The following is a 15576-nucleotide window of genomic DNA, read 5'->3' as shown; positions in this document are numbered from 1 at the left end:
GGTCACAGCCCAGAGAAAAAAAGACGACAGAATTATTAAGATTCATTTGTAAGAACATATAATACTTCCAGGATGCACACTTTGTTTTCTCACCAGGATAGCTAATCTGGGTTAAAGATGAAAGTGTGACAGTGCACAGACTCTATCTGGGGAGGAGAACATAGGGAAACTGGAAGTCAATGGCAGAGACTATGACAAGGACAGTAAGGAAATCTGAAGTCTCTGACATAAATTTTTTGAAGATAAAGTCTTGGCAAATCCATTGACCTCAGATTCTTTTATCATAGGGAATTTTCAGGGTTCCTAGCAGAGAAAAAAATGCATGCTCTTGGCCAGGCACGGTGGCTGACACCTGTAATCCCAGGATTTTAGGAGGCCGAGGCAGGTGGATCACGAGGTCAGGAGGTTGAGACCTTTCTTGCTAACATGGTAAAACCCCATCTCTACTAAAAAAAAAAAAAAAAACACACACACACACACACACAAAATTAGCTGGGCGTGGTGGCGGCGCCTGTAGTCCCAGCTACTCAGGAGGCTGAGGTAGGAGAATGGCGTGAACCCGGGAGGCATAGCTTGCAGTGAGCAGAGATTGGGCCACCGCATTCCAGCCTGGGCGACAGAGCAAGACTCCGTCTCAAACACAAAAAACAAACAACACGAAAAGCAAAACAAAACGAAAAACAAACAACAACAAAAATGCATGCACTTCCCAAGTTTCCACTTGTATTCTGTTTGCCTTAGATCTCTAAGGCAAAAAGTAATAATAATAACAATAATAATAATAATAAGCCTAAGCCTACTGTCAGTGTAGGAGGCACTTTTTATAGGCTAGAAACTAGGAAGAAAGAAAAATATGTGTTACTGGAATAGTGGATACAAAGTTGGTTTTATTCTGAGTGTATTTGAACCTGCAGGTATTCTTAGATGTAACATTCGACTGCAAGAGCTCAAGGAAGAAATAAGGCACTCCCAAAATCCTACAAGTTTTCGTATTCACTGAGTGTCCACTGATTCAGGAAATGTGAAGCTTCAGAGAAGGGGCTCCCTTCTGTGTCATAGAATCTTTGCTTTATGTCTCCCTGTAGAGTCAAATTGGTTTAATAAGGCTCTTTAATTCTTAAAAGATGTGGTGTCAGCAGTACATTGTGTCACTGAAGGAGTGTTCTAAACCAGGACACAGCTACTTCATGCTGAGCTAGAGACTGTGCGGGGAAATGCCTGTGGGCTACAACAGAAACCTCATTGCAAGGCAAGGGCTTGGCTGGAGGGGGGCACTCGGGAGCCACCAAGCACAAGTTCCAGCCCTAGAGCAGGTGCACGGGAGGCTGGGGAGGAGGTTTTCTCTCAGGGCCTGGGTCTTCCTTTGTCAGGAAAAAAACAACCTAAATTAACTGTTCAAGAAGTCGCTGATGTGCCTTTAAATATCCTAGTACATCCAAACCATTCATATAACTTAAGGCAATAAGAACTATTTTTTCAAGTGGATTTATAGGACTATAATATCTTAATAGTGAGAATATGAAGGATGGGCATGTTTTTACTAATTCAATGGGTACCAATTAGTTAAAGAAACTATATTCCTATGAATAAGAAATTCAGATTTCATTGTTAAGTAATGTTGCCTACATTGTGTGAGTGACAGGGCAGTGATGGATCTGACGGTGTGGCAGGTTCACAACCTAGTGAGTCAAAAATCAATATGTAAAGATGGGGATCCATGGATATGAACTGGAAGTATGGAAATACTTTACAAAAGTCTAATAAATGGAGTTGAAAAGTAACCCCAAAATTATTCAAAACACAAATTCATTGACAGTTATTTTGGGATTAGAGAGTTCATAAAGAACTCCAAACTCCTGTTACATCTTCTGATTTCCATTGTTCCTGAGATGAGAAAATCAGCTCTAATTATGCATCACAGGGCAAATCCATAAAACAAGTGTTTCTGTTGAAGACCCTGGGGGATCAGGACATCAGACAGGTGCTGGAGACACTGTCTCAGGAGCACCCAGTAGATCTCAGAGGGACCTGCTGGACACTCACATGGGACATCAGTGTCCCCTTCTCAGAGTCACCAGTGAAGTGTGCTGGTACCTGACACGTCCAGGATAGGGCCAAGGCACACGCCAGTGTCATAGACTGTGATGGTCCCCAAAATAACCCAGCTGGCCTCTATACTAATCAAACGTAGGTTCACAGTGAGGAGCCTGTTCTGAGGGGGCTGATTCTTCAGTGAAAGGACCTCTGTCCTCAAATGTTGGTAAACAGAGCAGGGCATGCATTTCATTCAGCAGGATTAAGGCTTAGACCATCAGTATCTCACTCTTGTAAGGCTCATGCGTCATTTATTTTCCCTTTCTTATCATGGACCAGGCTTTGAGCTATGAAATGCTCTCTCATGAATATGCAAATAACCTGAGATACACTGAGGTGAATATGGATATGTCTGTGCCCTGAGCGCATCATCCAACAGCCACATGCTTCTTCCAGAGAATCCCGAGAGCTCAGCTCCTCACCATGGGCTGGACCTGGAGGATCATCTTGGTGGCAGCAGCCACAGGTAAGGGGCTCCCAAGTCCCAGTGATGAGAAGGGGATTGAGTCCAGTCCTGAAAGATCTTATCCACTACTGTATCCTCCCCACAGGTGCCCACTCTCAGGCCCAGCTGGTGCAGTCTGGGGCTGAGGTGAGGAAGCCTCTGTCCTCAATGAAGATCTCCTTCAAGGCTTCTGGATACACCTTCACCAACAACTTCATGCACTGGGTGTGACAGGCCCCTGGACAAGGACTTGAGTGGATGGGATGGATGAACACTGGCAATGGTAACACAAAATATGCACAGAAGTTCCATGGCAGAGTCACCATAACCAGGGACACGTCCATGAGCACAGCCTACACGGAGTTGAGCAGCCTGAGATCTGAGGACACGGCCGTGTATTACTGCGCAAGAGACACAGTGGGAACACCCACATCCTCAGAGTGTCAGAAACCCCAGGAAGGAGGCAACTGCGCGGGCATGGAGGAGATGACAAAGATTATTAGATTAAAACTTTCTTAGAAAATAACATTAAGTCATTAAAGAAAAGGAACAATATAAATGTGATTTGATAAATCTTAATTCTTTGAAAGATTTTTCATACACCATTCATTATGTAAACAAATTTCAGGGATTGGAGAATGAATTGAATTAATGTAACTGATATAGAACTTCCTTTGTAGGCATCTTTGTAAACATCCATTTCTGAATCACTGTTGTAAATACTTAGGAACACACAAATAAATCAAATGTTAACTCTTCTTTTATCTCTATTTAAAAAACGCCCCGCAAAATCTCATGTTGTGCATGTAGCATTTTGAATTCCCACCATCAATGCATGATAGTTCTTGGTTTCCCACATTCGTATTGCCATTTATCATTATGAGAATTGTGTGTTTTAACCATTCTAATAGGTGAGCAATGGTATCTAATTTTTATTTACATGTACATGTCCCTAACAAAAAATTCACACTTAAAAATGTTAAAATAATCTTTGGTGAGGTACCTCGCCTGATATTTGGTTCATTTTTAACTGTATTGTTTTCTTTTGATTAGTTATAAATTAACTTGCATATTGATGATAAAAGTTATTTAACAAACTAAAATAACTCATTTAACAAATTTGTGACTTAGAAATATTTTCTCCAAGTCTGTGGCTTTTACTCCCTTATCAGCATGTATTGCAGAAAAATATGTGTGTGTTTATACAAATTTAGATTTTAAAAACGTAAAATTTTATTCATCCACAGATCATGTCATTGGCATTATTTCTGAAACCCCATTATAAAATACAATAATAGTGATTTTTTTCCATGTCTCTAATCTCAGACCACAATCAATTCATGAATGTTTAAGCTTCGCTTACTTGATTACAGGACTATCAAGCTAACATATTTGGAATACTTCTGTAAAGAGATGTGTTCTTCTTCCCATAATTTATTTATTTAATTATCTATTAATATCCATATTAGTTTATGGATGTCTATTTCATGTCCTGAAGACAATTCGTGCTATATTATTCATTGTATTGTTCGTGTCACCACAGCTTTATTAGATGCTGGGAGTTCATTTAGTTTGGATCCTGCATCCTTACAGCACATTTCATCCTTTTATTTTTGAACACTTCACTGTTTCCTGATATTACAATAAATTCTAAGTTCATTTTCTATATTACCTTTTTCATGCATAGGATTAGCTGTTTTTCCTAGAGATTGATTATTTCCGAGGTTAAAGAATCTTGTTAAAATTAAAAATTGTGATACTGGGTATGTGTGTTGCTAATGTGTTATAAATACTTCTAGGACCTCTCAACCTGTAAGTCTAGTAAATGTACATGTTTATATGAACCCAGGTTTATGGACTCATCGAAACTACTTATGTATCTAATTTTATGTAACTTCATTACATTAAAAATGAGAACACACTGGTCTCTCCACCCAACTATGCTACCACATGGGCATTTCTAGTCTTCCTTCATTGACGGTCCATAACCATCCACTGCAAGGTGAAGATGCCTATCCCACCAATTGACACATTCTTACTTAGCTGCACAATTTCAGGACACATACATAGTGGTATCAGAAATGTAACACTCATTGGAAACATGTTTATCTAGTAGAATGGAGTGTTTATGTGCAGTTTCTTTACATTTTCAATTTATAGAATTTCCTCATTTTCAAAGTTACTTAGGTCAGCAAATTCATTTTCCACTTTCTTCAGTGAATTCATTTCAATTACACTGAATGTCCTTTATTTGAAATTCTGTAAAATCCCAAACTATAATCAACTAAACATATAGAGGATATTCAAGGAATTTAGAGAGTGGATATAAAATAAGTTAAAATGGCACAGTTTAAGAAGAGTAAAACTATTTTTGGTGATATACAATGGTTGACATGATGCAATTAATTTATCAAACCTCATAATTTTGTGGTGGAAAATATAAACCTAAATATATTCAATTTTTAAAAAAGTATTTAGCAGTTCATTAACCCCAGGATTAAATGCAGACTATATAAAATAATCTAATAAATTATTTGCTGAGGGTGGGGATATCATGAGACACATGCAACAAAGAATGAAGTAATTTTCCTCATTTGCATATACGATGTTTCCATTCACTAAAAAATTTTAATTAAAAAAATCAATTTTCTATGTGACCCATGTTTTTTCTTCCTGACAAGCAAATAACCCAGAGGATTCTCTTCTTTCCTTGGTTGAGAAAGATTTTCCCCAAACTTCACCTCAGTTCAGGCATACGCTGTCCTTGAATGGGCATTTACCCTCTGACGGGTACACACACCGGTCAACATGTGGGCTCTTCTGTCAAACACACCTGTATTCATGTGGATTCTTCCCTCAGACAAACACACATGTCCCCACATAGACTCTTTCCTCAGACCACCACATATGTCCTTACATTTACTCTTTCCTCAGAAAAGAGACATTGCCTCATGTGGACTCTTGTCTCAGACAAGCAAACATGTCTCCATGTGAACTCTTCACTCAGATAAGTACACATATGTCCACATTGACTGTTTCCTGACACAAGCACATATATCCAATTTTGAGCTTTTTGTGGCAAAATGAATTCAAAATAATAATTATAAACCCCAGCCCTAACAATTTGTAGATCTGCATATTTTTCATTGCAACTTAACTTTGACTCATTGTCAGAAACAGTGGTTTGCAGCTGTAAATGCACTGATTACAGAGAGATGTCCATTTTCTCTGGAAACGTATTTTTTTGTTCTTACTGGATGTATTTGCAGATAATGTTTGCTACCGTGAAGATACCTGAACAGTGTTCACATTAGATAATAAGAAAGAGTAATGTGCAGATTAACCCTGTGCATCCAGACCCAGGAATCCTTTGAGCCTGCCCTCCCTGAAATATAGACACAGAGGATGGATGAGCAATGCTGAGTGGTGCACCCATGACCACAAAAAGAAAAACATGGAAATATGCCCCCTCTCCTTCTCATGAAAGGCAGCTCATCTCCTGTTCCTTCAGGCACTGCTGAGGAGCCACGCCATGTCTTTGCCCTTCCTCAGTGTCCACACCATGGGGTCTGCACTGACCTGGGCTTCCCTTCTCATCATCCTCAATATTAGTGTCCATTGTAAATCAGGTCCAGCTGTGGTTGCTTCTCATGGGGCTGTTCTCAGTCTGTTTCCTCTGTGTTAGCAGAAGTCCTGTGTGAAGTTCAGTGGTGGCATCAGAATCGGAAACATTGCACAACCTAGTGGTTAACTGAGACTTTCCTGCAAAGCATCTGGATTCACCTTCACTGGCCACAGCTTGAGTGTGGTCTGGCAGGCTTCAAAACAGGGATTGCTGTGGATGGCAACAGTGAGTGATAAAGTGGGAGGTCTCAGGGTTACTCTCCATGAGGTCACATAAATTAATAGTCCCAAGCGACACCCTTTCACTTGTATCCTACCTTAAAATGACCAACCTGAAAGTCAAGGACAGGGCCATATATTGGAGTGAGGGACACAGGAGAGGCAACATCTGCGTGAACCCAGACACAAAAATCTCTGCAGGGAGACAGGAGGGAATTGTGTGATGGATGCTGCTCAGAATCACCACGGGGCACTCAGAACCTCCAGGGAGTGGTCAGGAAACAAAGGGGTGCTTAGGACCTCCAGGGAGTGCTCAGGACACCTGGGGGTGCTCAGAACCACCAGGGGATGCTCACCACCACCAGGGGGCGCTCAGAACCACGAGGGGGCGCTCAGTACACGAGGGGGTGCTTAGAACCACTAGGGGACGCTCAGGACAAGAGGAGAAGTCTCAGAAGCAACAGGGGGCGCTAAGGTCCACGAGAGGGCGCTCAGGACCAGCAGAAGGAGCTCAGGACCACAGGGGGGCACTCAGGACACTAGGTGGCGCTAAAGACAACAATGCTGCACTCAGGACACTGGGGGATACTCAGAACCACTAGGGGGAGCTCAAAACCACCAGGGGGGTTCAGGACATCAGTGAGAGCTCAAGACACGCAGGTTCTCTTAGGAGGCAGCTCCACATCAGGAGCCTCAGAAGCTGTGGTTTCCTTTTAGACCCTGGGAATTCCTGACCTGGTCAAACAAAAGTCTTCCCCAGGATGTCTCACAATTCCTTCCTTTTAATTCCATGATTTATTTTACCTAAAAAACACTTAGAACATGGATGTCATACACCTTTTAATGCTGCGTATTTTCCAAGTAATACTAGCAATGATCTCATGAAAATTATTAAAATAGTTTTATACATTTTGATTATTAAAAATAATACTATTATTTAAATGTAAAAAATTTTAAATCACACCTGTAATCCCAGCACTTGGGGAGGCTGAATCAGGCAGATTACTTGAGTTCAAGCAATCCAGGAGTTTTGAACAGCCTGGAAACATAGTGAGATCCTTTCTATACATAAAAGAGAAAATAGCTGAGTGTGGAGCTACCAGCTACTTGAAAAACTGAGGAGGGAGGATTCCTTAAGCCTGGGAGGTGGAGACTGCAGTGAGCTGTGACTGTGTCTCCACACCCCAGCCTTGGTGACAGAGTGAGACTGTTTTAGAAAAAAGGTGTGTATCCTCAATACAAACTGTTTCCATGAATAGAGTTTTCTTTTTGTGCTGTAATAGTCAAACAATTGTATATGTTTTCTAGCTTTAACTCAGCATATGCACGGTGTTTTGTTTCTTTTTCTTTCATATGCCGTTTGTGGAAATTAAACAGCACTTTAATCTGTATGTTTGGATTTCTCCAGAATATAAAATAAATGAAACAGCATATTATGTAGCTTTTTCAGACTTGTTTCTTTCACTTAACAATATGCATTTTAGGCCAGGCGCGGTGGCTCAAGCCCGTAATTCCAGCACTTTGGGAGGCCAAGTCGGGTGGATCACGAGGTCAGGAGATCAAGACCATCTGGGCTAACACGGTGAAACCCCGTCTCTACTAAAAAAATACAAAAAACTAGCCGGGCATGGTGTCGGGCGCCTGTAGTCCCCGCTACTCGGGAGGCTGAGGCAGGAGAATGGCGTAAACCCGGGAGGCGGAGCTTGCAGTGAGTTGAAATCCAGCCACTGCACTCCAGCCTGGGTGACAGAGTGAGACTCCGTCTCAAAAAAAAAAAAAAAAAATTCATTTTAAATTCATTTATGTATATTCATGGTTTGATAGCTCTTGTTTATAATTGTTGAATACTATTCTATGAATTTACCACTGATTATCTACTCACCTATAGAACTTCTTGAGTGTTGCTAGTTTTGATAAATATGAATGAGCTTATTGTGATTATTCATGTGTACTTTCTGGTCATACATTTAAAGTCAGATAGAGAAATACCTAGAAGCATGACTGCTGGATTGCATGTCAAAACCATATTAAGATTTGACGGAATTTGCCTCCTATAATTTCTGTAAAGTGGATGCACTCAGTTGACCCTGTCTCCTTGCTCGGAGGAAGCCCAGTTCTCAGGATGGGGCCACCTGGGTGGATCCAGGCCCAGATCCCTCTCGACAATTAGGGATAGCAGCCTGCCCTGTAGATGCACATCTAGGAAGCAGATGTCCCAGACATGCATTGTCCAGGAACACAGATGCTCAGGACTCAGACAGGAAGGGGTGCACTGAGGAGCAGGTGCTGGGATAGATGAGGAAGGGAGTTTCTGGCCAAATCCTTGGTCATCCTTTAGCAGAACCACATCTAATTCCTAGGAAAACGTCCACTCCATCATTTGTAACCAATGACCTGAAATGTCCAGGCTCAAACACTCAGTGGATGTAGCTGGAAGTGTGAAAAAACTAAAATGAAAACTACTCAAGTTCGTTCTGTGATAATTGATCATTTTCCAGGGAACCCAATAATATTGCTAATAACAATAATGTTCATGTCAAAAGCAACACACACAGTCAGCATGATGGCAGTGTGTCTCATGGTAGAATAAACTTATTTGCTTGAAAATTATGTTCACACCAGTCTGTCCCACAGAAAATCCAACTTTCTCTTCTCATGTCAATGTCAGCATCCTGATCCTCAGAGTTGGAAGCAATGTGTCCTCAGGAGACAGGAGGGGAAATCACTAGCATGACCCTGGAGTCCTGGTGCCGGATCCTTCTTCATCTTTGTGGGAATCAAAGACAAAGATTCTGTACCTACTTGGGAAAGACTTTATAAGCAAATTATGATTTAATTTACAAGAATACTGTCTCACACACATATACACACAGGTTTTTAGTATTTGTTTGTTGTCTTTTACATTATAATGTCTTATAGTGCTTTATATTTATTTTATGTATTAGTTTTATTTTAATTTCACATAGGTTCCTCATTCCTTCATCTGTGTATTACATTTCCCTACAATGATCACATATTTTACATACATAGCAATGTAAAGCTCCTGCTTGCAGTTGTCTGTGAAGCAGGCAGGGAGAGTGGAAGGAAATGGTTCACACTCCTGACCCTCCCTGCACAGCTGTAAGTTCCCAAAAGCAGAGGACCCTGCTCTGCACCTTCCCTGGAGACAGCTTTATTATTGTTGAGTCTTGTGCTTAATTAATGAGAGTTTCTGTTTCAGGTGTGCAGGTCCAGGTGCAGCTACTGAATCCAGTGCAGGAGTGGAAATAAGTTTCCAAAACACAGTGTCACCTGAGAGATAAGAGTCCATCCCTCTAGGACCATCTGAATTCCCACTTCCTGGACGGAGCCCCAGAATCATAAAATCATCTCATATGTGTCCTGCACTATGTCTTCTGTGTCCCTGCATGCTCAGCAACATCTGTGTGGTGCCACTTATACTTCATGAGACGAGACTCCTGCTGCTTGTGTCAGGTCACTGGTGATCTCTGAAGCTACTTCTAGTTTCTGCTTTAATATGTAAAGAGCATGTCAGTCATCACCCACATTCTTACAAGAATATAAGCGTGGAAAATTGATTATCAATGATTTCTTGGATCTGCTGAATAAGTGAAATTGCAGGGAAACCAGGACCCCAAAACTACAAAGACGTTGAAATAGAGATCATCAGACTGATGGAACAAACTTTCTGTGGCAATAAGATACCAAACAACAAATGAGACCTAATTATACGCCAGGCAAGGATTAAGTCACTCACCCCTACACTTAAAACATAGATTATGTTGTAACTTCCACAGGGCTTTTTAACAGCTAAACAAGTACTGGTACTGAGATAATCAATATTAAAACATTTGCAGCTCATGGAACTCCAGACACTGCATAACTGTGCACTCGTTCCACAAGCCATAAATAGAGCTTTGATTGGAGAAGAGACTGATTTCAGTAACTTTCTCCTGATAAGAGATCACTGACCATGGATTGTCCTGGCCAGATCACAAAGGCTGTGTACTGTGTGTCTTTCTGACCCTGTACAAAGCCCTTTTGATGTACCGGGCCCGACTGTAATTCACTCAGTTCTTAAGTGCTCACCCCAAAGCGCACCTGAAATGCAGGTAACATGTGTGTTTCCTTATTAGATATGAGCGCCTCCCCACGATATGAATATCCACAGCTCCTTCTATAGCCTGCTGAGCGTGTACACTTGGCCAATCCATTCGCATGAATTCATTTCTCATCTTTCCCTCCCTTGAAGTGTCTGCTCACAGTCTCTGTGGGAGGCTTTGCTTCCCAGCCCATTAAGGGGACCATCCTGCAGCTTCAACCCTTTCTCAGAAATAAAGTCTCTTTTCTAAATTGATAAATTGGTTGATTCTTCAGTTGACAGCACAAGCTGGTGGGAACAGTTAGATGGTAATTCCATAAATGCCTGGAGGAAGCTGTGGACAGGGAAAGGGTAAGATCTCCTGGGAGGCTGCACACCCCACACTTTGACGGAATTTCCCTCCAGAAACTTCTGGATTTTCAAGATGAGAATCCAAACAGATTCCCTCATGGCTCTGTCATCAGGAGAGCTATACTCTGATAAATACCCCAGAATTTTCTCCAGACAGATCCTACAGATAAAAAATACTTTTCAAGATCTTTATTCTATATGAGGGGAAGGGATTATTTTCCATCCAAGACAGCTTCACCTTAGCCTTCCTGTGTCATGAAAAGGGGTATAATTAATAAAACAACTGGGGTCAGATTCAAGAGAATAATCTGTGGATGCTTCAGTCAGGAGGGGAAGCGGAGGATAGAGGAAAATCAGCTGTATCACTGGAGACTCCTTGTAAGGGGAGCAGCACAGAGAAAGAACAGCAAGAAAACACTGGAATTCAATTTCAAGAATATATACTGCTCCCCTGCCCACCACATCACCTCCTCACCAACAGGATTAATCTGGATTAAAGAGAAAAGTGTGGCAACATACAGACTCTGTCTAAGGACTAGAACTAAGGGAAACCAAAGGCAGAGGGAGAGAAAAAGTCAAGGACAGTAAAGTGATTTAAAGCCTCTGAGACCAACACCTTCGGGAACAAGGTCAGTACCCCTCCCTCAGTGACCTTAGATATACCTCTCACGGGACATCTGCAGGGTTCTCAGGTGAGAACTAGCCAAGACAACGTGAAGGCACCTTCTGAATCTCCAGCGTTACTGAGCTTACTTTAGTTCTGTCTGGAAAAACAAAGCAACAAAAACAACAACCACAAACATAACCAGGACTGGGGCCAGGACTGGGGCCAGTGCTGGAAGCACTTTTCATTGACAAGATACTAGGAAGGAGGGCAAATCTGAGGCTTGTTACTGCGCAAATATGCCACTGTGAGTGTGTGTGTGTTGGGGGGTGGACCTTGAGACACAGGGTTTGTGTGTAAAATTATAATCTGATGTGAACTTCGACCACAGAATCCAAAAAAAAAAAAAAAAGGTCTGCCCCAAAGTCCCCATCAGTTCCTGGACTCAACGTGTGTCTGGACTGTATCAGTGCATCTGGAGCTCCAGGGAAGGGGTTCCCTGGTGGCTTTAGTCATTCCTTGCTTGCTGTGCCGAGGTCTCCCTGTAGGCTTTGTTAGGTTTCCTAAGGTCTATTTTCTATTGTAGGAAGTGGTGTGAGAAGTAGTTGCTGTCCCTGAAGGAGCATTCAGAGCCAGGGCACAGTCACGTCACATTGAGCTTGAGACATTGGGAGAAAAATGCTCTGTGAGCCCAGAAAGGAACTTCCCTGCAGGGCATTAGGTGAGCTGCAGAGGGTGCTCAGGATGCACCCAGCACAGGATCCAGCTCTGGGGCAGGTGCACAGGAGGTTGGGGAGGAGTTTTCTCTCAGGGATTGAATATTCCTTATTTCAAAGCAATAATGACATAAAATTTAAATAAGAATTTAGCAAGTACTGATGTGTCTTTAGTATTCTCTTGCATACACAGCCTTTACCTAATGCAAACCATATTTAAAAGAAGAAATGTCTAGGCCTTTCAAATGTATTTATCGTTAGGAATTGAGGGGTGCTTTTATTAATTCAATGGGTGTTACTATCGGGAGACACACTCATCCCAGAAGTTAGATGTGCAGAGGGCAAAGCCCAGGAAAGTTCAGGTTGTCAGTGTGCCATGTGAAAAAGGAATCACATTGAGGACAATGTCCTGTGAGATTCTGGTTTTCTGTAAGAGGAGTTCTGTCTTCATGGACTTCTAAGCATGTCAGATGACAAATATCATTAAACAAGTTCAGGTCATGGAGCTCAGCATCCCACTGTGGAGTGGGCCGTGTGTCACCTATCTTCTTCCCCAGGATGGGGTGGCTTGAGTTATGAAATACCTGCCTCATGAATATGCAAATGCACTGGTGTCCACCGAAGTAAATACAGATCTGTCCTTGCCCAGAGAGCATCACACAACCACCACATCCCTCCCCTACAGAAGCCCCAGAGCACAGCACCTCACCATGGACTGGACCTGGAGGCTCCTCCTCTTGGTGGCAGCAGCTACAGGTAAGAGAATCCTCAGTTCCAGGGCTGATGAGGGGACTGGGTCCAGTGAAGTGGTGTCTCATTCACTCCTCTGTCCTCTCCACAGGCGCCCACTCTGAGGTCCAGCTGGTGCAGTCTGGGGCTGAGGTGAAGAAGCCTGGGGCCTCCGTGAAAATCTCCTGCAAGGCTTCTGGATACACCTTCACCGACTACTACCTGCACTGGGTGCGACAGGCTCCTGGAAAAGGGCTTGAGTGGATGGGACGTGTTGATCCTGAAGATGGTGAAGCAATACACGCACAGAAGTTCCAGGACAGAGTCACCATCACCGCGGACACGTCTACAGACACAGCCTACATGGAGCTGAGCAGCCTGAGATCTGAGGACACGGCCGTGTATTACTGTGCAACAGACACAGTGTGAAAACCACATCCTGAGAGTGTCAGAAACCCTGAGGGAGGAGGCAGCTGTGATGGGGCTGTAAAGATGACAGGATTTATGAGGTCTAAATTATTTAGAAGATGGGTTAAGTCACTGAGTAAAAGTAGAAATAGAAAGATATATACATTCCAATCATATAGGAAATAATCTTTTCAACTTTCACCCTATAAGTAACATTCACAGAGTGGGAAAGGCAGCCATCAATCAGGCTGATGCAAACATTCCTTTGTGAGGACATAAATTTTAAAATCGAATGGATAAATCATTTGGAGCAGGATTGCTTGATCACATGGTAAGACTAAACATAATTTCTAAAAAGTGGCCGACATTTCTACCAAAATGTCTTTGGCAGTCCCATTTACATTAAATTTATTTTAAAACATTTTTAGGATTACAGCAAATTTGAGTAGAATAAACACAGTTCCCACATACTCCCGCCCAAGACATGCACAGCCTTCTCTGTGATCAACACCCTGCACTGAAGTAATAAATAACTTGCAACAGATGAACCCACATGGACACATTAATTGTCTCCTTTTCTGGTCGTCCCTGGTGTAACAAGCCTAAGCTATCTTGAAGCACCCCGGGTTCTTCTAGTGCATTACATGAAATGATGCCAGGTAGACAGAAAGTGAGTGGGGACATTCCTCCTTTCACTGTTTCCTCAAGAATCCATAAAATGTAGATTGATTTAGAGCTTATCTGACTCCTGGTTTTCTATGCCCCTACCAAGAGGATAAGGCCTGCAGGCATTTACAGCAGGGGTCCCCAGCCCCTAGGCAGTGAACCAGTACTGGTCAGCAGCCTGAGAGAAGGCAGTTCACACAGCAGGAGGTGAGCGGTGGGTGAGCATTACTGCCTGAGCTCTGCCTCCTGTCAGATCAGCTGCGCATTAGATTACCCTAGGAGCCGAATTCTAGTGTGAACTGTGCATGTGAGGGATCTAGGTTGCACGCTGTCTATGGGAATCCAGTGTCTGATGACTGCAGGTGGAGCAGGTTCATTCCGTAACTACCTGCCTCCATTATCCATGGAAAAATTGTCATCCACAAAATCATTCCCTGGTGCCAAAAAGATTGGGACTGCTGGAGTAGAGGCAGGTCTGTGCAACTAAAAGGCCAGCAGCTTCTGGTGAATCCTATAATTAATGTCATTTAACGAGCAGTGGAGACTCCTCGTGAGGGACTTCGTAAATAATGCCCTTCAGTTGGATTCAAAACACTATAAGCTCTTGGGGAGTGTTTCTGGATAAAGCACTTTGTGCAGAAAATGCAAACACATGCATGGGATCCAGGCAGGAACAACAGCTTCCTTTACAAAGTGGTTGGGCACCTGGAAGGAGCTCTCAGGGTTGGGCACTGTATCCTTTGCTGGCTGCACTTTAGCCAGAGGCCTGAGTCTCATTGGTCTTGCAGCGGGAGAGCCTCCCTGGGGTCACAGGTTACAAAAGTACCTGTCATCCTCCAGCTGAGCAAGCCCATCGCGCGCTTGTCAGTGTCAACCCCATGAGGGGCGCACTCGGGAAGGCGACAAGATGCTCACAAACCTCCTCCCACCAGTTATCCACCACCACACACTCAACGGCAGCCCGTGCTCCAGAAAGGGACAGGGACCTGCAGGAATAAACAGAACGGAAGTATTTTCTTACCTGGGAAAGACACTGCCAAATACCACATGTTTCAGGAAGGTTAACTCATAACTGTTCAGGAAGTGACTGAAGGACACTGGTGGGTGAGGTGACGGGACAGCCTCACGGCTGCACATGAGGAGGGTTCCCTCCCCATGCAAGCTTATTCTCCAGGAGCTGCACCAGGAACTCATAGAGGATCAGGAAGGATTCTGAGAACATTCTTCTGTGGTGCTGCCTAGAGGGGGAAAATACAAGAAAAATCAGTTCTAAACAAAGTATGACACTTGTTATTAGAAACTATATCTGAAACCTGTGGGAATCCTGACATAACACACCATTATCTGTGAACAAATATTTAACCCCTCCTTCCATGGGGACGTCGACGAGGTTGGATCAGTCCTTTCATGAATAATATCCCCCAAACTCCTCTCCACTCCCTGCATATCCCTGGGTCTCTCAGTGACAAGCGCTCCTCCATGGAATGTGCTTGCTGTAGGGAGATCTTCAATTTTCCCGTCTTCTGTTTTCTCGTGTTTCTCTCCTCCTCTGAGATTAAGAAACTCGCCTGCATGTAGTACATCACAGTCTAATATCTCTCATGGACAAAACAGTGGG

At 42.9% G+C, this 15576-nt stretch overlaps 2 long non-coding RNA genes and 1 gene segment (V, D, J or C); 2 read left to right on the top strand and 1 right to left on the bottom strand.

Moving 5' to 3' along the window:
• LOC144330498 (uncharacterized) overlaps positions 1-15576 on the bottom strand; it is a 48858-nt gene that overhangs the window by 14396 nt on the left and 18886 nt on the right. The window contains exons 2-5 of one of the 3 annotated variants that reach the window (XR_013396753.1): positions 14980-15196; positions 9002-13368; positions 6496-6577; positions 6119-6374 (exon numbers count right to left, since the gene is read on the bottom strand). This is a non-coding gene — a long non-coding RNA (uncharacterized LOC144330498). Of the gene's footprint in view, positions 1-3100; positions 6578-8948; positions 13369-14979; positions 15197-15576 lie in introns of those variants that run through there. The other 2 variants (XR_013396752.1, XR_013396751.1) reach the window with 2 other exon arrangements.
• Positions 2467-4487, top strand: LOC114679700 (uncharacterized). The gene is made up of 2 exons (XR_003731809.2): positions 2467-2560; positions 2646-4487. It is a non-coding gene; the product is annotated as an uncharacterized LOC114679700 (long non-coding RNA).
• LOC106999621 (immunoglobulin heavy variable 1-69-2-like) lies at positions 12758-13313 on the top strand. The segment is given in 2 exon segments: positions 12758-12911; positions 12997-13313. Coding segments are annotated over 2 exon segments (363 nt in total).

This window comes from Macaca mulatta, chromosome 7 (assembly GCF_049350105.2).
Source record: "Macaca mulatta isolate MMU2019108-1 chromosome 7, T2T-MMU8v2.0, whole genome shotgun sequence".
Lineage (NCBI taxonomy): Eukaryota > Metazoa > Chordata > Mammalia > Primates > Cercopithecidae > Macaca > Macaca mulatta.
Note: the sequence above shows the minus strand (reverse complement) of the source record. Positions and strands in the feature narration are given on the sequence as shown.